The 27,299-nt window shown below is 37.0% G+C and overlaps 1 protein-coding gene across 2 annotated transcripts in view; it reads left to right on the top strand.

Moving 5' to 3' along the window:
- LOC124641888 (aminopeptidase N-like) overlaps window positions 1-25,244 on the top strand; it is a 35,624-nt gene extending 10,380 nt beyond the window's left edge. Inside the window, exons 3-19 of one of the 2 annotated variants that reach the window (XM_047180139.1) lie at window positions 9,661-9,932; window positions 10,656-10,814; window positions 11,121-11,168; window positions 11,367-11,529; window positions 11,921-12,133; window positions 12,550-12,759; window positions 14,833-14,966; window positions 15,385-15,583; window positions 15,924-16,125; window positions 16,537-16,699; window positions 19,457-19,673; window positions 20,324-20,433; window positions 20,762-20,929; window positions 21,339-21,482; window positions 21,887-21,968; window positions 22,174-22,319; window positions 25,113-25,244. In XM_047180139.1, the coding sequence (XP_047036095.1) occupies window positions 9,661-9,932; window positions 10,656-10,814; window positions 11,121-11,168; window positions 11,367-11,529; window positions 11,921-12,133; window positions 12,550-12,759; window positions 14,833-14,966; window positions 15,385-15,583; window positions 15,924-16,125; window positions 16,537-16,699; window positions 19,457-19,673; window positions 20,324-20,433; window positions 20,762-20,929; window positions 21,339-21,482; window positions 21,887-21,968; window positions 22,174-22,319; window positions 25,113-25,221 (2,739 nt within the window). In that variant the 3' untranslated portion in view covers window positions 25,222-25,244. Of the gene's footprint in view, window positions 1-9,660; window positions 9,933-10,655; window positions 10,815-11,120; window positions 11,169-11,366; window positions 11,530-11,920; window positions 12,134-12,549; window positions 12,760-14,832; window positions 14,967-15,384; window positions 15,584-15,923; window positions 16,126-16,536; window positions 16,700-19,456; window positions 19,674-20,323; window positions 20,434-20,761; window positions 20,930-21,338; window positions 21,483-21,886; window positions 21,969-22,173; window positions 23,917-25,112 lie in introns of those variants that run through there. The other variant, XM_047180140.1, reaches the window with a different exon arrangement.
- The last annotated feature ends 2,055 nt before the right edge of the window (window positions 25,245-27,299 follow it).

Below are 27,299 nucleotides of genomic sequence, written 5' to 3'. Positions count from 1 at the left end.
AAAAAAGCTTGTTTTTACCGATTTGAATTGACTTATATTTAAATCGGCAATTATACAGAATTTAACAAAAAATGTGAAAAAACTTAGTTGTGCAAACATAAAAACAACTTGTTTTAGGTAAATACCTATCTATTTATTTTCCGTTCACACTTACCTATGTTCAAGTTCATCATCATCATCATCCTCCGAGCCTTTTCCCAATCATGTTGGGGTCGGCTTCCAGTCTAACCGGATTCAGCTGAGTACCAGTGCTTTACAAGAAGCGACTGCCTATCTGACCTCCTCAACCCAGTATCCCGGGCAACCCGATACCCCTTGGTTAGACTGGTGTCAGACTTACTGGCTTCTGACTACCCGTAACGACTGCCAAGGATGTTCAATGACAGCCGGGACCTACAGTTTAACGTGCCATCCGAAACACAGCCAATGGTGTCTAAGATATACTTAGAAAGTACATACAAACTTAGAAAAGTTGCATTGGTACTTGCCTGACCTGGGATCGAACCCGCGCCCTCGTACTTGAGGTTGGTCCTTTACCCACTAGGCCACCACGACTCTTACAAAACAAACAGCACGTGCCGAAAGACGATCCAATGTTTAGAATAGATACACAGATACGATTATCAGTATTATCAGTTATTACACCTATGTTCAAGTTATCCAACTTAATAAAAAGCTCATAAATATTTAATACGAAACGTGTAACCTGTTAACATTTGGTTCGATAATATCTTGTCACAAAATTTCATAAGCTACTTTATGGTTTCTAAAGTTATTCATAGACAATAGCCAATACCGTTAGGAACGGTGTCAAAGAATTAGCATAAAAATAGTTCGGCGTCTCTATGCATGCTGCGGTCGACAACCTTTTTTGAATTTTAAAAGCTTTTTTTGCTGGTGATTTTATTTCATTTCGGTATGTGAAATGTCTTTGACCTGGGAACACACTAGATAGGTCATTCAATAATAATATTCTCGAAGGGGTTCAGAGCTAGGACACATTTTAGTGCACAAGCGTTTGCGCAGACACAAGTGCCCTCTCTATTCTCTCACTCTTATAATACGATGGGAGTATGAGATTTAGGGAAAGTGTATTTATCGATGCGTATTTACAGTATGTACATGGCTAGTACGCAAGCGTGTGAAACTGGTCGCGAATAGATTGGAATTCACTTTTTCTTCCTTAGTCTTCCGATGTATACAGCAGCAGTACGCAAATACTCGCATATATTTTGTAGTGGCCAAAGTAACTTGCTTTGTTCCATAATATACAGTGCTAGTCCGCATGCAAACTAATCGTGTATAGGCACATTGGAATAGGCGCGAAAAACTTTACGATACCAATCTATTCGCGAGCAGATGCATGCTCGCCATTTTGATTTGTTGACCTCTCTTTCTATTATACTGATAATCGTATCTGTGTATCTATTCTAAACATTGGATCGTCTTTCGGCACGTGCTGTTTGTTTTGTTTGGCGGTTTTTTGTTGTCTCTGCATAATTAATTATTAAATTGCAATTTAACAAAAATATTAGAAAAACATCCATCTTCATCGAATTTAAAAGCCATAAATTTATTTAATAACAGTCTAAAAATATATCTACAGACCAACAGGCCCAACATGTTTTATTCAATAATTTCAAAAAAAGCATGACCATTCAAAATACATGTACAACCGACAAGTATATCCAGACGAACCATAAAAAAACGGGAATCAGAAACAACTACAAGCGGGTCGCCCCTCAAATACATCGAGAGGGTAAAAAAGAAAACACGACCTAGCATTTAATGTTAATTTAAATATTAATAATGCTCGTTAATTCAATTTTTTTTGTATATTTTTTAAACAAGTTGATTTTTAATAAACAAACTCAGATTCAAAAGCCATTTTTATTTAATGCTATACCTAATATTAATTTTGTATAGTTAAATATGACCGTGTATAAATTGGAAAGATGCATGTGCACGTCTAAGCTACGAATTATACGCGAGCAGTACGCAAAATTCGTGTATACTTTGAAATCACAAATTAAAAAACAGCATTACAAAATATCAGCGAACAGTTTCCTATGGATGCGTTTTGGCTATGTACACAATGTAAATACGCTTTATCGATAGATTCGTAATTATTGTTGATAATGAGAAATTAAAAACTTAAAAGTTTGTATACCTAGTCAGGTTTGTTTTCAGCCCAATTTCAAAAATAATTTCCGAAATAATCCGAAGTAACTGCATCATAATATACGGCTACTTAATTTAACTGGACGAGCGTAGTGCTAATCGTGAAATTAATTTCACACGAACTGTGACTAAACTGGCAACTGTACACAAATTGATTTACAATACTGAATTTAATAAAATATCCATTTAGTTTTCATTAGGAAGTAATACGTTGGAATTATGTTTTGGCTGAAATATACACCGATTGCGTAAAATTGTTTTTATTTTCTTTAGTTTACCATAATTTTACTTACATTCATTTCTTTCTAATTTATATATATTATACTAGCTTCTGCCAGCGGTTTCACCCGCATCCCGTGGGAATTACTTCCCGTACCGGGATAAAAAGTAGCCTATAGCCTTCCTCGATAAATGGGCTATCTAACACTGAAAGAAATTTTCAAATCGGACCAGTAGTTCCTGAGATTAGCGCGTTCAAACAAACAAACAAACAAACTCTTCAGCTTTATAATATTAGTATAGATTTAAGCAATAAGCAAGATAAATGTTACGTATTCCAAGTAGGCTGAAAATCACCACTTTTTGAAGGTCAATTTTACAAAAAAGACAGCCCCAAAAACGCCCAACCTTCACCACTTCCTACGTGTTTTTGGAAACTCTCAACAAACTCCCCAGCAACACAATTCTGTCTGTATGCTTTGAAGAACCTGATCTGTACAAGAAGTTAAAAAAGGATTGCGTACAGGCAGTTAATAAATAAGATAGATTTGATAGCCTCAATTTGGCTGCTATTTTATGCTGCGGCTGTATTTTAATATTTGTTACACAACCAATAACCCTGATATTTATGCAGTACATAAAACTGGCTATTTGCTTTATGTTACCTTTTAGAAATGCTTGAATGCTTTGTTGAACATCAGTTATTTTACAAAAGCATAGTAGTACAGTTGTAGGAAAACCTAGCTCCAAATAATGTACTTATCTAGTGAAAATTCTATATCAAATAAAAAAAGTCAGAAGCTAGGCTCACGGTTTCCGTGTATCGGAGAACACGTAAACGTAGGTCCTGCGCCTGATCTCTCTCCGGTGGTGTCTGATTGCCGTCGCGCTACGGGAGTGAAGGAATGGTGCACTTGTGTCTATGCAAATGCTTGGACACTATAATATGTCTTGCGCAGTTGGCTAATCTCCTTATATGAGAATAGCCGCCGTAGGAGGACATCAGCATCACTTTTCCAAAGAGTTGGTCTGATGGATAAGAAACTATGGATAACTTATGGAATGGTCACTCATTTACCTGCCTACCTAACTTTTAGTTATGAGATAGTACCTATCTATAAGTATGTTAGTTTGTCTGCTTGGAGCAGGCAATTAACTATGTTGTTTTCGGTTCGCCTTCACCTAGACTCGGCCATATTGTGTCATAATGTTGCCGTTCTAAACTGAAATCAGTCGCTTCACGTCTTGTCGAGAACATTTTTACCAGATGCGCTGAAATTCTGATTAATTAGTATCAAAGTATTTGTGCTGGGTATTAACTGCACCATTACTCTTTCGTTTAGGAATAACCTCCCTATATGAATTTAATTAATTGACTTTACTTATTGCTATTCACTTAGAAGCACAAGCACTAATGTCCTATGCATCAAATAGCCAATTTATGTCTCCATTATGAAAACAAATGCAAGACTACAAACGCGTTTTGTTATAATCTATGCCGTGGTTTTAACGTTAAATCTAGAATACTAAAAAAAAATGTTAGAATTTAGGTGTATCAGAAAGATTAAACATTTGTTATATTGACATTTTGAGTACGACATGTCGCTCGCTTGCTATTCTCAGAAGCGCGCCTGCACTCGACAGGAATGACAAACCAATTCGAAGGTTTTCCTCTATCTATATCAGTTATATCGACGTATGTTTGTTTCAACCACAAGCTATCATAACTACACTAGTTACGTAGGATTTTGTACTGGATAAAAAAAAATAGTAGTGTTTTCTGGGCATCAAACTGTGAAAGTGATGCTTAACTATGATGATATTCCCAGTATTATATATACCCAGTTCTGGGTTAAGCTCGCCTTTGTACATGTCTTCTCTGTGTTGTGTGTGTCTTTTAAATGTTTTTGTGTACAATAAAGAATAATAATAATAATAAGCCCCGCAGGGCATCTGAGGCGGATGACGGGGAGTAGCGACCCCGCGGGGCTATATATCCGAGTGCTCCAGGGAGAGTATACTGTCCCCCATCTCCGGCTTGCCGGAGTGAAGCATGACGGGGGATAGGTCTCCCGCCTCTTGGCTTGCCTTCATCGGCCGGTCAGAGTGGAGTCGCTAGAGCAAGGTTAGTCCTGCTCGGAGGGTAGGTGCCTCGTGGTAAGTGGCGAGTGGGCCGGTGATGCTGGACCCACAGGGAGCGCGTGATCTGCGTTTAAAGTCCGCCGAGGTATCCTCACCCTTCTCAGCCGCTCATGTCCCTGTTGCCCTCTTGTTGCTTTTCAGTGACTGATTCCCGGGGGCCCAGTAAGTGAGTTGGCGAGTCTCCACCTGCCATTTTAACATGTATTTAATACATTGTCATCGGCAGGTGCCATAGTTCCCGTAGTTTCCCCATTCCTAGTCCATTAGCATCCCATCACAATAGCCCAAGTAGTTTTCATCCATAGTTAGCAATAGTTTAGCACAGAACCGGGGATTGTCCTTGGGTACATTTCTATAGTGTATACAGGGATAATCGTCGGTTTTGTGTCACCATTTCATTAAAGTTGTCTCAAAAGGGCTTCAGCGTGTTGGCTTCGGCCCCACGTTCGCCTCCCAAAAATCCGGGACTCTATAGTCCCGAGGTCTGGTAGAGAATAATAATGATATATTCATTGTTGTTGTCATGCTAAAATGTACCTAACTAATCACGATTTTCATAACTACTTTAGTGGGTATAACTTATAAGTACATCAGAATAACATAACTCCTTTCAATCCTTGTGCGGAAAGCATTTCTCCCAGGAAGCGAGTGAAACTGCTGGCGGAAGCTAATAATATATCGGTTTGTCAAGCCAAAACTACAGATTTACCTCTCAAACTTGATAAACGATTAAAATGTTTGATACACAGGTAGATAAAAGATATCTACTATTATTTTCATCAACTTTTCAGGTTAATGGAAAGAATTAGGAATCGGCTGAGAATATTTTAACTTAAAAGATAAGAGAACATAAATTCGGACACAAATAATACTTATCGGTTATATAACAATTATGGTAGACAGAAATGTCTAATGAATTATGTACACAATCAATAAATTATCTTGTTTGACCTTTTCAATATAATGAACTCCCAATTACAATAAATAGAAGTAGGTATGTGTTATTATTATTTTGTAGCTATGCGAAACTAGGGATGTGCTTATGTCGTTATTCTGAAAGATACTTCTTTGAGCGCGTAAAAAAGATTTATGAATTGGCCACCATCATCATCACCATCGTCATCATCACCATCATCATCATCACCATCATCATCATCATCATCATCATCATCACCATCATCGTCGTCGGTCGGTACATACAAGCTAACGAGGGCAAACTCAAAAGTTCAAATTGATAACTGTCTAGAATTTTCTGTTAAATAAACTGTGTTTTTTTTTAATCTGACCGTTGACATCCCTGGATATTTTCCGTTCCCCACTTCCAATCAATGAGTGCCTTCACTCAGTAACCGCTTAACCACGTTTTGTTACGGGGGATCTCCCAAGCTCTTTCATTACTAACAATTATTATAAAGTATTGATACGTAGGTATTATAAAGCTTAAATTGCTAACGAGTTTGTTTGTTTGTTAGCTTGATCTTAGGAACTACTGGACCGATATGAAAAAAAGTTTCCGTGTTTCATCTATCGAGGAAGGCTATATTTTATAGGTTTTTGTCTGGGTAGGTAAGGTACCTGGGGGTATTAAGGCCTATTTGGGGAAATGGGCCTATTAAGGGAAATTTGTAATAAAATGAAAAATGACCGTCATAATCAACAAGTTTTATTAGTAATCAGTCATTTACTTAAATAACTACAAAGTTTAAACAAAAAATAGCATCTTCTGCTTTAAATTAAAAGAATATTTAACTTTTTTTAAAACTCTCTCTGAAGGCTTTATTATACTAAGGGAAGGTAAAAAGGTCTGTAGTTAAAACTATCGAAAAATCAACTTAAACTTTGTAAATTGGTATTTTTGATATTAATAATCATACAAATAAAGTAATAGGAACATAAATGGTCTTGGAATATTAAATAAATTGCCTCTATTCGCATCCACTAGGATACTGAAAGTCATCAGTATCTTCTATCGACAAACCGACACACTGCTCATGATACCACTTGATGCATTGCGAGCATTGTTTCATTGCCAGTTCACAATGCCCGTTTGGGAGGCGTCGTGGTGCTTAGAACTGAAAACAAACATAAATAAATTAGACATGTATACATACCTATACACATACATGCATTCCAAAAATACAACCCTTATTTATAGGTAGTTTAAAAAAGTCGAAGTATAATAAGGCCTACAGTCAAATTTTATAGGCCTCAATATCTGCGAACCGCGTGCTTACAAAAAACAAAATAAATATATTTTTTAATACGATAAACCCCTTAATATGGTAAGGTAGGTGCAAGCATACAATAATTAACGAACAGACAGTTAATGCAGTTATGTATCTGTGATATTACAAAATTTACTTACGTTTTTCTGGAGCCAATTTTTATAATTCCGGCCTCGCCTTCCTCAAAATTTTTTCGACGATACTGGCGCCGTGGCCAATGAAAGAGCGCGTTCGCCGCTTCGCAGCGACGTGTACACGCGCTATGCATGTGTGAGTGTAACCTCGATCGTCAACTGTTATATTTCGTACGATTTTTGACATTTAGGCCTTATTATCCGACAGGCCTTAATACCCGCGGGTACCTTATATGAAGTAGGTAATTCCCACGGGGTGCGGGGGAAACCGCGAATGGAAGCTAGTTTCTTCAATATATTGATGTTGTTTTATCACTTATGAATTCTTGATGAACGAGGGTCAAGGTTCAGCTTGTTGGATAACAAGTTTTTATCGACTTGGGGAAGGGACTTTTAGTTGTTTCTTAATAAATTAGTTATCGATGTTCATAGTTTGGATCTAGGAAAGTTTTGCGATGTTAATCTTAGGGAAGCGAGGCTTGGAAACTAGTCCTTGGTTGTTTTTGATATGTAGTTAATCTTCTCTTACAAAGATTAAAACTTTCGTAACAGCGTTCAACTCAGCGTAACATATAAACACAACAGATGTATTTATTTTCGCATATTAAATATTAGGAAATACAAGGTTTTGACCCAAAAAGAAGATGGGTCCACACACTTGGCATGTTTCACGATGTAAAAGTGCATAAACGCAGCATCTTCTACTACAACATATGACATATAAACGACCATTTAACATAGCCATAAAAACCTACGCAGGTTTATATTTAGGCATGAGTTAAGACCTTGCCAATTGAAACCTAAAGATTTGTGCAATACACACTTTCATATCACAACAAAGGCATAATATCTTGCCATTGTATAGAAAATATAGAAAAAAGTAACCGCGTTTTTGATGACGACAGATTATATAAAAAGGTAAATAAATAACTAGTTTTTGTCATAGTGAAATCTAGTGGCCAAGGCTTTTGTAGAAGGTTGTTGTACGACCTGTGGCTTTTAGCCGTTCTAAGACATTATTTTAGCATTAGAACATCGTTTGCGAATTTGCGATGATCTATCATCTTCAGGACATTAGAATGTGAAGAAGAGGTATATTTTTTGGTTAGTATAAGTGCGAAAAGGAGATGGCCAAATTTTCATAGTAAAAAAACCCAGAATCGACAGCAACGAAAGGGGTACCAATGGGTTCATTATGATAGACCTTTGATGGTACCAAAAAATCCAGCCTGAAATCCATGGGGTATAGGAGCTATATCATATTTTCACAAAATAGGTTATGTTGAATTTATGTTGATTTTTAAGATCATTTACATCAAGGCACATAAAAAACCAAGTATACTAACATTATCCATAGTTACAGACTTTGCCTGGAGATTAAAAGATCTTGATTTTGACCCCTACCCATTGCACTATTGACATGAACCACTCCAGAAAAGATTAAACACCGACCTTATCTTCTTGGAGAGGTTTCCCAGCTATGTGCAACCTTCATAAACTGGCAAAGGTAAATAATAAAAATAAAAAAAACTTATTAGGTGCATCGGCCCAGAAGCCAGTGTTTTTATAAACAGTAGTTTAGCATATTCAGTCATTGAGTTCCCTCGATCTTCTCTTCTCTCCATCATCAAGTCAACTTAAAACCTTCACTCTTGTATAGTGCTTATAGACATACAGCTGAGTGTCAAGTTTTTACCCTATGCACGCCTACAACTTCGTAAGTTGTCCTCGATTTCTCAGGGTTTCCATCATCAGATCCTGACCTGACGACTATGGGAACATCTGGGAAGTATACCCTATCAAACAAAAAAATAATTTTGCAAATCCCAAACGCCTAAAGAACAGCAAATAGTAAAGGCAAACTTTTTCATAACCTAAATTCTTGATCGAAAAACCGTTATAAAAAGAGAACCCCATGGTTTTCGGATGATATGAAATACTTTTTTAAATCCACACATTATACTGAATCCAATGATACATGTAAAGTTTCTGTCGACTCTGGGTTTTTTTTTGGCCATCTCCTGTGCCTAAAGACAAAAGTCTTCAATCAGTGCGTCCTACCTGTCATGACTTACGGAGCCGAAACGTGGACACTGACGGTACGGCTGGTCCACAAGTTCAAAGTCGCTCAGCGGGCTATGGAAAGAGCTATGCTCGGCGTTTCTCTGAGGGATCGCATCAGAAATGAGGTAATCCGTCAGAGAACCAAGGTCATCGACATAGCCTACCGAATCAGCAAGCTGAAGTGGCAGTGGGCTGGCCATATTAGCCGAAGAACCGATAACCGTTGGGGTAAACGAGTTCTAGAGTGGAGACCACGCCTCGGCAAACGTAGTGTAGGACGTCCTCAGGCACGGTGGAGTGATGACTTGCGCAAGACGGCTGGCAGGAGCTGGATGCGAGAAGCCGAAAATAGATCTCAGTGGCGTGCACTTGGAGAGGCCTATGTCCAGCAGTGGACTGCGATAGGCTGATGATGATGATGATGATGATGATCTCCTTTACTACTGTTAACGCAAGCACTTACACTTAAGGATGATAACAGAATTTAGATAAAAAGTGCATCTCTGCAGTTTTGTTATATAAATAGAGACCTTTATTATACCAGCACTTCTTACTCAAAACTGATCAAGACTCAAATTAACGGCCTTATTTAATAAAAAAACACTTATCCCAATTTTTTTCGGACTTACCTAGCTCCACACTGCCTTCATGCCCAAATTGCAATGTTCTTAAAATGACCTTCCTTTTGTCCCCAGCTCAACGTGAAAAAATCAACATCGAAGATAGTACTCCACGCCAAAGACTTCACAGTTTCCGAAGATGGCATTAGCATCATGGGTTCTCAACTCTACAAGGTTGTAGGGACCAAGATCAATGACACCTATAACTTGATGACGATAAACCTGGATGGGCAGCTGGTGGAAGCTGAGAACTATACGTTGACGATACCGTTCTATGGACACCTGAAGCCGGGGTTAGATGGGGTCTACATTAGTACTTATGTCAATAAGCAGACGAGTGAGAAAGAGTAAGTATTTTGGGAAAAATTCAATGTCATTTTGAACATTTTGATAAAATTACAGGTCCATTCTGGGGTGAGATTGGTTTGATTTTTAAGACCCCTTCCTTGTTTGAAGCCAAGATATTCAAGAATTTCGGTTTTTGACTTTCTTCAATTTATTTTTTCTCAAACTAGAGTACCTACCTTTAACTCTAGTTTGAGAAAAAATAAATTGAAGTTAAAGGTACTCTAGTTTGAGACAATGCTTTAGATACACCCTTATGAAGGTGAGGTGTCACTCTCATTGGCTTGTTGCCAACATTTTCTTTATAAGGATAAAGTTGTATGTTGGTTTGCTTACTATATAATTGACTTATTACTTCCTTCCTTTGTGGTTCCCGAGTTCACTACTAGGTACTCAACAAAAATATTAGTCACCTTGGTGGACAGTTTTTATGACTTACATACTTCTGTACATGTCACCTATTTTTTCGCTGTGGGAAATCAGATGGCCCTTCCCGCTATTTTTTTTTTTATTTATTTATTTCAGGCCACTAGGACCCATAGAAATAAAAAAACATATGTATCATACATAGCAATACTTAAAAACTATGGGTGCAGCGAGAGGGATTGTCTAACTGGGTAGTCACACCAATAGCTTCGTCCCTTTCTAGATTTATAATAACCAGTATATAATCAGGAAATCAATCAAACCTATCTACTTACTTACACAGACATGTTAATCTCCAGGTACCTAATAGCGACTCAGTTCGAGGCCATATCGGCCCGCAAAGGGTTCCCGTGCTTCGACGAGCCGATGTACAAGGCTACCTACACCATAACCATAGGACATCATAAGGACTTCACCGCTATATCTAACATGCCTCTGGAAAGGGCATCTGAGGAAAGGTAAGATTATTGATAAAATCTATAATAATATAATGAAGAGAAATCACTTTTTTGTTTGTACCTTAAAGGCTCCGAAACTATTGAAGCAATTTGAAAAATTCTATCACTGTTGGAAAGCTACACTCTTCCCGAGTAATATAGGGTATATTTCATACCGTTACGGGCAGTAGCTCCTACGGGTCGCTTGAAATCGCGGGAAAACGGCTACTTCTCTAGAGAAGTAGTTCTTTTAGTCTTTTAAATTGTTAATCTGGATGAACTATGCCCATTATTATTGTATTAAAACTTTTGTTTGATTTATTTCAGTGCAATTGCAGACACGTGGTCATGGAATGAAATTGAGAATGCTTTCAAGTAAGTTAACTTAGAACTACTTTAAATAATTCTTTACACAAAGCCACACTCTTCGTTGCTTCTCTGTTTGAGAAGAAGCCTGTAGTAGAACTATAAAATAGACCGATGAAGACGATGATGATAAATATTCACGATACCTAACCATAATTTATCTAATCTTACAAAATGTCATGTGCCTATTCTTCTTGTTTATTCCAGGAAACCGAAGTCCGACTTCATGTGGGACACATTCGAGAAGTCGGTGCCCATGTCCACATACCTGGTGGCCTTCGTGGTCTCCAAGTTCTCGTACGTGCAGAGTCCTGCAGACCTGTCCACTACGAAGTTCAGGATATGGGCCAGGAATGATGCTATGGATCAGGTAGGGAGGTGTTCATCTATGTATGAATGGCTAGGGTTGTAATCGAATCTTTAGGTCTCAGATACCACATAAGGTTCAGATTTTACCTGGATATTTTTCTGTTTTTTTTTTTCTGAAAATTACTTCAGAACTGCTATTCCTGAGTGAATAGATCCGTAAGTTGAAAACACAACTGCAGATCCTAACCTGGAATTCTTAAATACTCAACTAGCAACAGTAATATGATATAGCAATATTTTGATGTCCTTAAAAAAGTAAATGATCAATAGCCACACCATTGGCTACCCCAAATGGCGACATCAAGATATTTTTGACATTGCCAGACTGAAATGACCAGTTTTCTGTAAAGCCTTTCATACCAGTTATAACCAATGCATTACTCCTATTCCAGACCGCCTACGCCTCAATAACCGGTCCCAAAGCGTTATCCTACTTCGAGGAGTGGTTCAACGTGTCCTACCCGCTGCCGAAGCAGGACATGATAGCCATCCCGGACTTTGCAGCCGGGGCCATGGAGAACTGGGGCCTCATCACCTACAGGGAGACGGAACTGCTGTATGATGAGAAACAGTCCTCGTTTTTAAATAAGGAGAGGGTTGCTGAGGTAGGAGGCACTATATAAATATGTTTTTTTTTTTTTTTTTTTTTTTGGAAATTGGATGGGTTTTACAGATTTTCGGCAGTCTGTTGTCTGTCGAAAAAATAAAAATGTATCTACTTATATGGCTCAAAATCCACCGATACTGATGTCAACCGACCTTACAGACCCCTCAAGAACTACCTTAAACAACACACTACGTCAAACTTTTAAAAATTATAAGTACTCCAAAAAAAATCTCACGAAAACTATGTAAATAAATAAGTTCGTCACAATTTCGTGTCCTAAAAGACTATTATTTTTGCATTTTTTATTTTTATTAATTACATTAGATTTCAGTTTTGTTTTTGATAGCATCAATTTACCAGATTACTTTGGTATTTTTAACGTAATTTTTAATCATTCTTTTATCCTTCTACCAGGTAATAGCCCACGAGCTAGCCCACCAGTGGTTCGGCAACATCGTCACCATGAAGTGGTGGTCAGACCTGTGGCTGAACGAGGGTTTCGCGACCTTCGCAGCATCAGTGGCCGTCAACCACGTGGAGCCCACCTGGTCGGCAGACAAGAGTTATGCCGCCGATAATATGCTGTCTGTGTTGAATCTTGATGCTTTGGAGTCTTCACATCCTGTGAGTGGTCTTATGTTTTGGTCGGGTGTACTATGCCAAATCGAATAACAAATAATTGAATATCAATTGATCGACCACTATTAATCGAAATTCTAAATACTCGAACATTCATAATATCGAATGGTTATTAAATCGAACATTCAATACATCGCGCAGTCAATACATCGAGTGTTCAAAATATCGAATGTTCGTTTGATCGAGCGTTAAATGCAAAACATATTCATCCTATCGAAAAATCCTTATTTTTTATGAATACAAGAAAAACTCAAAATTTACTAATAAATCACATTTTAATCTTTAATTCTTATCTTTTAAAGGTACATTTTAAAATTTTATGTGAATTGAAAAGGCAAACGCGGGATTGGGAAGACCTACTTTACAAAAAAGAGGCAAAAGGGATGATAATGCGATAGAAAAAATGTTAAATAATAATAAAAACTACATTAAAATATGATTTATTCATAAATTTTGAGTTTTTCTTGTATTCATAAAAAATAAGGATTTTTCGATAGGATGAATATGTTTTGCATTTAACGCCCGATCAAACGAACATTCGATATTTTGAACACTCGATGTATAGACTGCGCGATGTATTGAATGTTCGATTTATAGTTCGGCCATTCAGAGAATGCGTTCCTGACACGTCGCGATTGAACTGACGACGTAACTTTGCAATGGCGTTGCAGTTACGATAAAAATATTTTTGCTGGTTGTTTACCGTTTTAACAATTGAGGAGCATTAAAACAACATTATTATATCAATAATCAATGAATGTTATAATTTTGTGCCAAACTGAGTGTCAAATAACTTGGTAAACAATATTTTTCTAAATCTATACTGCGCTATTACAAGGTTATGTCAGCGGTTTATATTTTGTAGTGCTGTGCTAAAAATAACAGGCAAGTATCGTAATCTGTTCTTATACAGTTATAATATAAAATAATACGTTTTGATTTTCTTTTTAAGAATTGGAAAATAATGGACTATAAGACTTAATTATAACGTTTATGAAATATAAAAATAAAACTATGACCAAACCGCATTTTTATACTTAGATTAAAAATGGTAACCCCAAATGGCGTTATGGGCCGCCATTTTGTGACGCTAAAACAGTCGTCCGTTGTCGTTTCGTGCGCATAGACCACGTTTTTCAAGTGTTTTCGATCTGTTTTTATTTGATTACCCGGCTTTTGTTAGACCGAGATATCAGGATTGATTCTGTTATTGATAATAATATAATTATACATGTAGGCGAAGATGATGATGAAGACACCACCTCCTCAAGCAAATCGGAGTCTGATTAATATTCTGTTCGCACATTCAATTCAATGTACTTGTAACAAAGAATAAATAAAACAATTTTATTATATGAATATTACCTTTTTTTGGTTTCCACTTAAATAACTAAAATATAAAACAAATGATTCCGCCAATTTAAAACGAAAATAATCTTAAAATAATGCGGCGGTTCATTTTGAAGGAACGGTAACGAACTCAGTGTTATGTTGTGCCCAGCACTAGTCGTGACTAACTGATAGGTGTCAGGAACGCATTCTCTGAACGGCCGAAGTATAATAACCATTCGATATTATGAATGTTCGAGTATTTAGAATTTCGATTAATAGTGGTCGATCAATTGATATTCGATTATTTGTTATTCGATTTGGCATAGTACACCCGTTTTGGTCTATAGTTAGTATAACAGGACCCAAAACAAAACCCTACCACCAAGGGTTTTGATATCCTAAGAGTCCTGTCGTTAGCGAAAAAATTGATGAATGACTTAGAAAAATATTGCGTAACACATTTACAAGTTAGAACCAAGAAAAGGGTCTTGACAGTCTGCCTGTACCATGTTCAATTTTATATTCTATGGATTTGCGATCGGATTATGAGAAAGGAAAAAGGATAGATTATTATTTACCAAGACTTCTGGCGTTCTCCTATGTCTTACTCAGTAATTCGTACTCTTTTACGGTTGCCTTTTAATATGTCCCTCTTTCTATTAATTTGCTGTTTCTTACACTTCTATTTTACATGGACGAAAATATAACAAAACCCACTGTTTCCAGGTGTCAGTCCCCATCGACGACCCGAAGCGCATCTCTGAGATCTTCGACGAGATCTCGTACAGGAAGGGCTCCACGCTCATCCGCATGATGACCATGTTCCTGGGCAATGAGATCTTCCGGAAGGCTATTAATAAGTAAGTGGCAATATGGTATTTATCATCCTTTTATGTTTATATGTCCATGATAGAATTTTTGTTTATGTAAAGGTTTTTATTATTTTCTGCAATTTTTGAATACCTGATCAGTATTTAGAGTCTATTTAATCAACTTAGTCATATTATTATGATCCATTGTTAGATTTTTGTTTCCGAAGTTCTCTAAAACTCGACTACGTTGTCTTTTGATTATAGGGGTTTATTTATTAAATACAGGCGTTTCGTTTAACGCTTGAGGTGCAAGCGAGAGCACGCAACGAGCGACAAAGAGGCACAATCGGCCAACCATTCCATCAGTGCTTTCTTATGACGTTGTCACGTTTTTTTTTTAATTGATATATTTCATTTGTGCTAATATAAACTCCATATTCTCATGACGACTTACTTTTTCCCTCAGCTACCTCCGCAAGTATTCCTACAACAACGCGGCCCAAGATGACCTGTGGCGCGAACTGACGGCAGTCAGCGAGCAGTACGGAGTACTACCCAGGAACGTCTCCGTCAAGGATATCATGGACACCTGGACCACCCAGACTGGGTACCCCATACTGACCGTCAACAGGGATTATGAGGATAAGAGTCTGACTGTACAGCAGGTATGTATTCTCTGGTTAGATAAATGTGATGGTGAGGTTTTTGCTAGACAGGAGATAATGCAGTTTTAGGACAGTCTGATGCATATTAAAACGCATGGACTAACGGTCGGAAACATTTTTGATTAATTTAGGACAACAGTAGGTTATGCGTTCAATAAAAGTCATTCCCGACAATTGCTTAAAAAAAACTGATAGAAGGGTTGTATTAAGCTTAACATCAGTAATTATACAATGGCTTATGGGCAGGTTTTTTACATAATAAAGCCGTTTGTGCTAGATGCGTATCTTCAAAATTACTGACACTATTTTCTTATCATACAAACCCATCTTTTTCCAACAGCGGCGTTACTTCTCATTATCCGCCAAATCATCAACCCGCGTATCCTGGTGGGTGCCGCTCAGTGTACTATGCGAGCCCGAGGCCCGGGGCAAAGCCCCCGCGCTGCAGTGGCTCGCCGACACCGAGGGGGGCGAAACCCTGCAGAGGTTCACCCACGCCTCCGATAGAGACCAGTGGGTGCTCTTCAACTATGATATGATCGGTAAGTTTCTATGTGGATGACTTCATCACTGGGTAGGTAATGGGTGAGAATTCAAAAACCTGTAAAAAATAAAGTTGGCCAGGTATCAGTGTTCTGAAGAGTTCACATAGGCAGTGGGTATATGTATACTAATGTACGTCTATAAAGAGGTAATACTTGAGGCTTTGTTTGAATCGAATAGGCTTGGGAAGTACTGAACCGATGTCAATAATTCTTTCATTGTTAGGCAGCTATACTTTCTGCGCTGTACTTGTTTTGTTAACACTTGTACACCCCAACATTACATTAGAAATGCAAATGACAATACACAAAACATATGATAACAGATGACAGTATTACACCTACTCATGTTGGGGAACTCAGTTAAAAATAAGCCCTAACAGCACATAAATAAGGCTCATATTCCCCCAGCGCCGTACCGCGTGAACTACGACCCTCGCAACTGGCAGCTGCTGACCGCCGCGCTGAAGTCGCCCGACTACAGCCACGTGCCGCTCATGGGCAGGGTGCAACTCCTGTCTGATGCATTCGCGTTAGCATGGACCAACCATCTGGATTACAATACTGCGCTCAAGTAAGTGGAAATTATAGTTATCATCAATGATTCTATGTAGATGACCTAATTAGTATTTATGTAGATGACCTAATTATTCTCTTCAATATATTCATAAATGACCTTCCGTATTGTATTGTAAACTCAAAACCGTATTTGTTTGCTGATGATCTGAAGATAGCCCGTGTAATACATTCGCCATCAGATACAATACTGCTTCAGGAGGACATTGGCAAAATTATGGATTGGTGCACCAACAATAATATGGAACTCAATATTAAAAAATGTTCCGAAATCACATTCACACGAAAGCAGAACCCCATTAAAATGAACTATAAAATGGATGGGTTATGTCTGTGCAAAACCGATGTAGTAAAAGATCTTGGTGTCCTTCTTGATACAAAGTTAACATTTATCCGGCACATAGACAATGTAATAAAAAAGGCATCAAAGACTCTTGGATTTATAATTCGCAACGCAAAACCTTTTCGTAAGCCAGAAACTAAGATATAACTTTATAATTGCCTAGTCCGTAGTATGCTTGAATATTGTGTTGTTGCTTGGCGATCTCATTATTCAACGCACAACCTAAGGATTGAACGAATTCAGAAGCGTTTCCTAAATCACTTGGCTTACTCTACTGCAAAACGGAAAATCCCGAGCTACACAAAACGTCTGAGTACATTTAATATGAAATCTCTCGAAAAACGAAGAGACATTATTGATTTATTGTTTTTATATAAAGTTTTACATAATAAAATTGATTCTCCAAAAATATTAAGTAAATTAAGCTTCAAAATTCCCCATAATTATCCTAGAAATCCTATTATACTTCGGCCGTTCAGAGAATGCGTTCCTGACACCTATCAGTTAGTCACGACTAGTGATGGGCACAACATAACACTGAGTTCGTTACCGTTCCTTCAAAATGAACCGCCGCATTATTTTAAGATTATTTTCGTTTTAAATTGGCGGAATCATTTGTTTTATATTTTAGTTATTTAAGTGGAAACCAAAAAAAGGTAATATTCATATAATAAAATTGTTTTATTTATTCTTTGTTACAAGTACATTGAATTGAATGTGCGAACAGAATATTAATCAGACTCCGATTTGCTTGAGGAGGTGGTGTCTTCATCATCATCTTCGCCTACATGTATAATTATATTATTATCAATAACAGAATCAATCCTGATATCTCGGTCTAACAAAAGCCGGGTAATCAAATAAAAACAGATCGAAAACACTTGAAAAACGTGGTCTATGCGCACGAAACGACAACGGACGACTGTTTTAGCGTCACAAAATGGCGGCCCATAACGCCATTTGGGGTTACCATTTTTAATCTAAGTATAAAAATGCGGTTTGGTCATAGTTTTATTTTTATTTTTCATAAAAGTTATAATTAAGTCTTATAGTCCATTATTTTCCAATTCTTAAAAAGAAAATCAAAACGTATTATTTTATATTATAACTGTATAAGAACAGATTACGATACTTGCCTGTTATTTTTAGCACAGCACTACAAAATATAAACCGCTGACATAACCTTGTAATAGCGCAGTATAGATTTAGAAAAATATTGTTTACCAAGTTATTTGACACTCAGTTTGGCACAAAATTATAACATTCATTGATTATTGATATAATAATGTTGTTTTAATGCTCCTCAATTGTTAAAACGGTAAACAACCAGCAAAAATATTTTTATCGTAACTGCAACGCCATTGCAAAGTTACGTCGTCAGTTCAATCGCGACGTGTCAGGAACGCATTCTCTGAATGGCCGAACTATAGTCTCCTTCACCCACCGTTTCGTAGAACTGTTTTGGGTCGTAACTCACCAATTCCTAGGCTTAGTCGATTGCATAACAAGTTTAGCGAAGTTGATTATTTTTGTCTCCTCTTTTCAACATTTCAAGCGCCAGCTGGTTCAAACAATCACTTAACATAAACTGCCCTATAGTTCGGCCATTCAGAGAATGCGTTCCTGACACGTCGCGATTGAACTGACGACGTAACTACATTCATTGATTATTGATATAATAATGTTGTTTTAATGCTCCTCAATTGTTAAAACGGTAAACAACCAGCAAAAATATTTTTATCGTAACTGCAACGCCATTGCAAAGTTACGTCGTCAGTTCAATCGCGACGTGTCAGGAACGCATTCTCTGAATGGCCGAACTATAGTACCACTTGTCACCTTTATTATCTTAATATTTTTCTAATTATTTGTACACAAAATTGTTTGCAATATGTTTTATTTTTCCCTGTGTTGTTTTTATTTGTTCATAGATATATCGTATAGCATGTAGTGTTTACCGATTAATATTGTACATCTAGTCGTAATTTTGTGCACTGTACTTAACAATGTATTGATGTAACAATTGTAGGTGAACCATTAAATAAATAAATAAATAAATAAATTAGCTTTTAATAATATTTGTGTCACCATTTAATTAAAGTTGTCTCAAAAGGGCTTCAGCGTGTTGGCTTCGGCCCCACATTCGCCTTACAAAAATCCGGGACTCGGATTGTCCCGTGGTCTGGTAGAAAAAAATTGCTGTGCCTTACCAGGGTCAAGGGTCCATGTTTGCTATAAGAGTAAAAAAAAGAAAATGACTAAATAGAAAGTGTAAATAAACTATTTACAAAATTGCAAAAAACTTAAATTAAGAGCTTCTCAAAATTCCTCCCCATCGCTTGGTCGATAGGATTTTCAGCAACACCTACAATTTAACCATCACCATATTTACACCAAATATTCTCCCCCCAGCCTCGCCAGTTACCTTCAACGCGAAAAGGAATACCTACCTCTCTCCACGGGTCTCAAGGCCCTCGCCAAGATCGAGAACGTTCTGAAACGCACGCCGGACTACGGCGCCTTCCAGAAGTTCGTGCGGAAACTGATCGGAGAGACGTACGAGAGGGCCGGAGGAATGGCAGCCAAGAAGATTCTTAATGCTAAAGATTTGAACAGTGTTAAGATGCAGGTCAGTTGAAGACTAGAAACACTTAAACATGTGTCGAACACTTGTTTAAAAAAAGTGTGGCTGCAAAATGGACCTTATTTCGTGGTGGTCTATGTGTTATTTAATATGTATGTATGTAGCTACATGTAGGTTATCAGTTGTGTAAGCACCCATAAACGAGCTAATAAATACCTATGCCCATTTTCACCAACAAATACCTAAATTTAGGTATCCCCTAAGAGCATTTAGGGAACACTTAATACGAATTTCGTTTTCACCAAAGTTAAAGTGTTCCTTATCACCTTTATTATTGTGGGAGCCCTTATTCTAAGTGACACTTAGTTACGGAAACGTTAAGAGATTGTTGGTGAAAATGGGCACTAGTGTCCCATATTTAGTTTTGTGGAAATGGGGGCACGGTAGTGTCCACAGCCAAGTGCAAAGAGATTTCTGCTGTGTAAAATAAAGCTTTTCATTCATGTAAAATTTTTGAGTCCTTTTAAGAAGCCGTAAAAAGAAGTTATTTTACAGTAACAAAAAAATCGTCTAACTATTATGTATTTTTTCTTTTTTACCTCCTCTTCACAGGAAATTAAGTTATAGGTATTCTTTAGCGTGCTATATTCTGCGGGTTTTCAAATATTAAAATTAAATCCAAACATTTTACCCAGGTAACAACAAGCGCGTGGGCATGCCGTATGAAGGTGCCCGGCTGCGAGGAGAACGCCATGCAGCTGTTCCAGCAGTGGATGGACACTGAGAACCCTGATGAGAACAACCCGTGAGTACACTTTGTGTCACTGTGTATTGGGGAATAGGGGAGCACGGTAGAGTAGGGAAAAGTTCTTAACTTTTTATTTTTTTTTGCTGATAATCAATCGGATTGTTTTTAAGTCTAATGCTGGTTTATTGCGAAGTTCTGTAAATATTTTTACTTTTTAGCATCATCTTATACAGAGTTGTAAGGATTCTCGGCAGAGCTAATTTTGTTATGTCGCGTATAACATAATATGTCACTCGAGTTTCGTAATTATGTAGGGACATGACGCGTAAGGTCCCTTTCTTTGGGGACCTTTTCCTTGAAAGCATTCTGTATTGTGTTATTGCAGCATCCCGCTGGACCTGCGGCGCACGGTGTACTGCGTGGGCGTGGGGCGCGGGTCGGTGCTGGCGTGGCGCTTCGCGCTGGCGCGGGAGCAGCGCGCCAACGTCGCCGCCGCGCGCGACGCGCTGCTGCAGGCGCTCACCTGCACCAGGGAGATATGGATACTGGCGCAGTATGTATTTATTTGCTGCTTATGCATTGTGTATTTGAATACTTCTTTCACACCATGTTTTATAAGGAATTTGTCGCCTTATGCGTTGTTTACCGGTCTACTTTTGGGTGTCACAGTCTAGCTTAAGTCTTCTATTTGTATAATGCCCTTTTTGTGATCCAAAAAGTCCTCAAATTCGCCTGACGGTCTTTGTCGTTGACACAACTGGATTATTTCTGACGATTGCCATCAAAATGGCAGAACCTATTTCGCATTCACATTAATAAGGATTTAGTACAAAAAAGAGAAACTGAAGACTTCTATGTTCCCTCCCTAAGTTCTAACAAAGTGGGACCGCATGACGTTGTACTCTTTCAATATATTTGCATCCAGCACAAACTGGGTTTTTAACAGCATGTATTCTCTCCAGATACCTAGAGTGGACCATAACAGAAGGTTCAGAAGTACGTCGCCAGGACGCGGGTGCCGTCATCGCGAACATCATCCGCTCGCCAGTAGGATACTATGTAGCTAAGGACTTCGTGTACGAGAGGATTGACGATATTTATAATGCGTAAGTTTACTCATAAGAAACTACTGGTACATCTAGATTTACTTCCAAGTCTTCTTATCCTGGAAAATCAAAAAATCTGCCAAACTATACTCCATTTAAAATAACATTAGAAATTTAAGTAAACCTTTTTTACTGTTTGTTCAACCGATTTTGACTTCTATTCCGTTGACAAAAGAACGGAATTGAAAGCAAAATAGTGGTTACAATACCAAGTATTTACTGCAGCCGCCATTAATCATACTACTAACGCAATAGAAGTCAAAATCGGTTGAACAAACAGTAAAAAAGGTTTACTTAAATTTCTAATGTTATTTTAAATGGAGTATAGATTATAAATACTGTTTAGTAATTCGACTATGCTTGTCGTTTTCTACTCATTCTAATAATAATTTGGTTTTCCACAGTTTCAAAGGTCAAGCTCGCCGCATAGGACACATCATTAAGATTCTTTTGGATCAGTTCACGACGCAGTCTGAACTCGATAACGTAAGTTTTTTCTATTGTAGCTTTTTTTATTTACCCTTTCTACTTATCAGCATTTCAAGACAGAAAAACTAAAAAATTCTGTGGACACAAACACTAAGTGACATCACTTTGGATAGCAGATTTTGATTATTTAATACCTAATAACTACCTTTTTCTTTATCTAATGAACAACATGTAAAATATTGCAATAACCTTATATTTACAGTTCCTGTCATGGCGCGATAAGAACGCCAAGTACCTCGCGGAGTCTAAGCTGAGCGTGGAACAAGCCATCGAGAAGGCGCAGGTGAACATCAACTGGATCTCCAAGAACAGGCGAGCCGTCGTCGACAAGCTGCGGGAGTTCTCCACGTAAGGAATTACTGCATGGCCTTAGTTTATTGCCCAGTTTTACAGGTCACTGATAGTCTCTGATAGTCTGTCAGGAACTTGACCGACAGATAAACAATCTATAACTTTTTAACCGACTTCCCAAAAAGAAGAAGGTACTCAATTCGTCGGGATCTTTTTAGTTTCAAAGGTCTCTAATATCTGGTAGAAATTAGAAATCTTTATCTGGCATTAACTATCAGATAAATAAGTGACACTTTATTGGTAACCAGTGAAACTCGGCGTAACTGTAGGGATTCGTCAGGGGGAAAAATGGAGGATTAGAAAGTATTAATACAAGAAATAACACGAGTGATTTTTCCCCTGATAAATAGTAATTTCGTTCGACAAAGTTCGTTTGACAAAGAAAGGCAAAATCTTTTGAACCTGTAAAATGCTTTGTAAAGTAGACCTAAGTAGCTAGTTTAAGTAGACATGTATTAATTTGTATGTACTTAATGTGGCTGCTTTTTGTCGGAAAATTAAGGCTTTATGACTTTGGCTAGTTTTCACTTTGTAAAATATCGTGACACAATTGACGATAATTCGTAAAAAAAAAAATAGTGAAGTCAGCGTTTTAATAATGGCGATTTTTTACAAAGCTGGAAAACTGCTTTTGTTCAGTTACCACAAATACCAACTAAATTGTAAGACGGTAATAAAACATGTGGAATAGGTGTTAAAAATAGCATCGTTATCTATCCTTTTATCTTTCACTGCACTCGTATTTCCAATATTCTAAAAATGATGTTATTTCTGACACCAATTCGCAAAGGTACTTAAACTCTAGCCTAGAACAAAAAAAAAATAGTTGCAGATTTTTATTTGTAACAAAAAGTAGTTAGAAAAATCGATTTATATAACATTTAGTTTATTTTTAGTCCGCGTCGGCAGCCTGCGATTGCGTGGAAGGGACATCCTAGCTTCATGAATTCTATATTCGCTATACACAACATTTCTAAAGAGAGATTGAAACCATTTGCGTATTACGTGGGAAAATAAAATTAAAATAAACTTAAACTTGACTGTGATATTGACAGTATGAAGGGATAAAGTTCAACTGAGTTACTAGTCTCGAGTTTCTACGAAGCAGCCAAAATAGGGGAATCATTTTCCGAACTTGGCTGCACTCTACCGTGCACGTTTTAAAAACGCTTTAGAATTTGTTCTTTTTTAATACCCTGCAGACAGACCTATGTTTTCTTTTGCTTACTCAAATTTTGCACGCTTTACATGTTTTCACAATTTTATTTTTTTACGTTATACGCAAGCCTTACTTCTGTATTATTTTACCTTTAAGTTTTAGATGAATCTTAGTAGGAAAATCCAATGAATTATGTTTTGTTTGTATTTTTTTATTTATCAAATATTATGTTTGTTATGTGAAAATAATATTTTAATTCTATTTTAAATACTTTTAAACTAGGAATGGTTGAGAATACTGTTGGCATAATTTTGTATAGTTATTTATTGTGAATAGCATAATAACTCCGTCCAGTACAAGGTTTATAATGATATTGAGAACAATCGTTACTTAATTCTTAAAAATAGAATTAAAAATAAATGTGTAATTATTTTATCCTTTTGTTTTATTTTGAATTTTTCTTTTTTTTTTACTATAGCACAAACTACATAAAAATAGATGGCGATAGGAAAGTTTTGAAAAGAAAAAAGTCATAGCAGTCCTCATCTTATCGTATGACTTGCAAGTTGAATTACCTAACAAGCACTAGTGTCAAAAGGCACCACCATATCGACAACTATTTATTTCAACACGCTTTTATTAGCATCACTTGCAACTAACTACGTATTTAAAAAAATCTTAGAATCTTAATTTGACCCACTTTTCGCTCTTCGATTAGAATGAAATTTTGCACACGCTCAGATTTCTGATGAAAATACATAACTAGTTAAGGAACGTCATTATAAATCCAATAGTGCGGCCTCCCCAAAATGGCGGACTGGCTATTTGAAACCCACCCCCACGATATAGGTATTAATTAATGAAAGGATTTGCTGTCAGGAATATGAAAAAAAATTGACACGTCACGGGACTTGAATCCAATATGGCGGACATCCAAGATGACGGTTTGGCTATAGGTATTATTATTATTTGAGTAGAAAGTTGTATCAAAATTATTTACCTTTAGCTAAGTGACTATTCAAATGGACTATAAGCTCTATTCCCCGTACTCACGAGACATTTAATGGTTACTTAACACGTTCGCGGACGCTACAACTTGAGATTGTTTACCAAAATGACACAGTAAATGTCCATACAAATTATACGACGTGTATGTACGTAGCGTCCCATCGTAGCGTATCGTCCCAAGACATCGAGACACAACCGAGCGCGGCATGCGCGCGGGACGTGTGTAACACGTTGCGCGTTGTGCGTGCGTGAGTACCGTTACCGCCCACTGTCATCGGAACTTATTTGAAATAGTTTAAAACTTACTCTACGTGACAGTACAGCTTCGGGTACTTTACATGTTGTGACACAAGATACATTCAATAGGAATTTAACTTGAACGTTCATCAGAAATGAACGTTCTGTTGTAAAGTCAAGTTATTTGGACGTCATATTTCGTTGAGCCATATCAAAATTTGGAACGATGACGTTTAATCTCGTTCTGTCCGCGAAAGTGAAGTCATTCCTTGGTGAAGGTTTTCTTTGACTATCCTAAACTAAGGAGAGACTTAAGTTATCAATTCAGGTCTCTGAGTATGTAGGATAGAGCCTGTAGTCCATTTGACAATAACGTTCATTTTCAGACAAGACGAGAAGGACCGGGCGCTGCGGCTGACGCAGGGCGCCGCGACCGCCGCGGCCGCGCACGTGGCGCTGGCGGCCGGCGCCGCGCTGTACTTGTATATTGTATGAGAACATATCTGTTTATATCCTGACTATGTGTTTCATTGCCGAGCCTTGGCTTGGTTATCCCTGAAAATTATGCTGGTAGTTCTCTGGTAGTACATAGAGTGTTCATGAGGATATACTTAGGGGAGTACATAGTGTGCTTAAGGAAATACAAAGTAAGTATTTCCTTATGTACACTTTATGAACTCCCATATGTACACTCTATGTACTGATAGAGAAGTGTGTGAATTATTTTATTGAGTTAGAAGAGTTCAAAACTAAAACCACGACAATATTTGATATATCTATATTGTATAATAAAAAACTTCAGTGTATACTTAGCCTACAGTAAATAATAATACTTTACAAAATGCTTCAATTTCGACAACTGCGCAATGGCACCGCGGGTAACTTTAGTATACATCAATTATAAATACTTGTACACGTTTGAATATAATGAAAAAATCATCAACATTTCACAAACGACAAAAGTTAATTTTCAAGCAATTTCACAAATTTTTTATGACAAGAATATCAAGAAATTATCTCTACACAAATATCTATGTCATATAATTTAATTTCGATAGTAATTCAACGAGCAAGTAATATATTGTTTAAAACGTGAACAAGACTTAGGAAGCAGATTACAGTAAGTAACATTACTATACACAAATATAAACTATACAATAACATCTAACGTAACATTAGAGTATTCAGATCATGACGTTATTAACTTAAACTAATAAGTCACAAAACTATTATAATAATAGAAACTTAATATATATTGTCATTTTGTCCATCTATTTTGAATAAAAGTATTGGTAAGCAATTTATTATCCAATCAAGAAATATTAGTTAAAAAGCAGTCGCTCCTAAAATACTTCGAAGAGATCAGTTAAAATGGAAATGTCATAAAATGCAAATAAAGCTGCATTTGAACAAATAAATGCTGAAATCACATATTTTGAAAATTTTCATAACTTTTTACACATTATTTTTTTCATAATATTTTTATAAATACACAACCTATTCAATTGTAAAATTAAAACATCAATTTAAGTAGTCAACATTTTAGTACAAATTTACTTCTAATGGCAACACTGACAAAAAATGGCGGAAAATACAAATACAATTGGCACTACTACACATTTATAAGGCACTTTTCATGTACTTTGGATTTCTTTTGCAAAATCTTTCTTTTTTCCTTAATATTATCTAAAAGTAAATAATCTTTTGTCATATTGATACTCATTTCTAAAGATATGTATTAATTTCTACATTGCAATATTTTAACTAGCTTCGTATAACATTTTTCTTACTATTTAGTAATAATAGAAACATAATATAAAAGGTAATAATAATACATTTGATAGCTATCTACTTAATGCTATTTACTGAAATCACTCTAAGGCTTAAGTTCACTGACAACATCTTTTATCCCTTTTTAATAGTGCAATGGTCACATCCTACTAAAAGTCGATCAGAAAATCCTAGTCAGATAGTTCTAAAGACGGTCCCATATTATCTGTCCTTCAAAAATTCTGACAGCCTTACGAAACGTTTATGTTGTCAGTAAAAAATGGGCCTAATCAATTAAAATAATAATATCTTCATATAGAAAAGTCGTGGTGGCCTAGTGGGTAAAGGACCAACCTCTCAAGTATGAGGGCGCGGGTTCGATCCCAGGTCAGGCAAGTACCAATGCAACTTTTCTAAGTTTGTATGTACTTTCTAAGTATATCTTAGACACCATGGACTGTGTTTCGGATGGCACGTTAAACTGTAGGTCCCGGCTGTCATTGAACATCCTTGGCAGTCGTTACGGGTAGTCAGAAGCCAGTAAGTCTGACACCAGTCTAACCAAGGGGTATCGGGTTGCCCGGGTAACTGGGTTGAGGAGGTCAGATAGGCAGTCGCTTCTTGTAAAGCACTGGTACTCAGCTGAATCCGGTTAGACTGGAAGCCGACCCCAACATGATTGGGAAAAAGGCTCGGAGGATGATGAGGATGATGAGATATGTCAAGAATCTTTCCAACCACAAATAAATCAACCAGTAGCCAACCTAGGTTTCATAAAGATTTCTGACACTTACGCGAATATT

This window comes from Helicoverpa zea, chromosome 23 (genome assembly GCF_022581195.2).
Source record: "Helicoverpa zea isolate HzStark_Cry1AcR chromosome 23, ilHelZeax1.1, whole genome shotgun sequence".
NCBI classification, from domain to species: Eukaryota; Metazoa; Arthropoda; class Insecta; order Lepidoptera; family Noctuidae; genus Helicoverpa; species Helicoverpa zea.
Note: the sequence above shows the minus strand (reverse complement) of the source record. Positions and strands in the feature narration are given on the sequence as shown.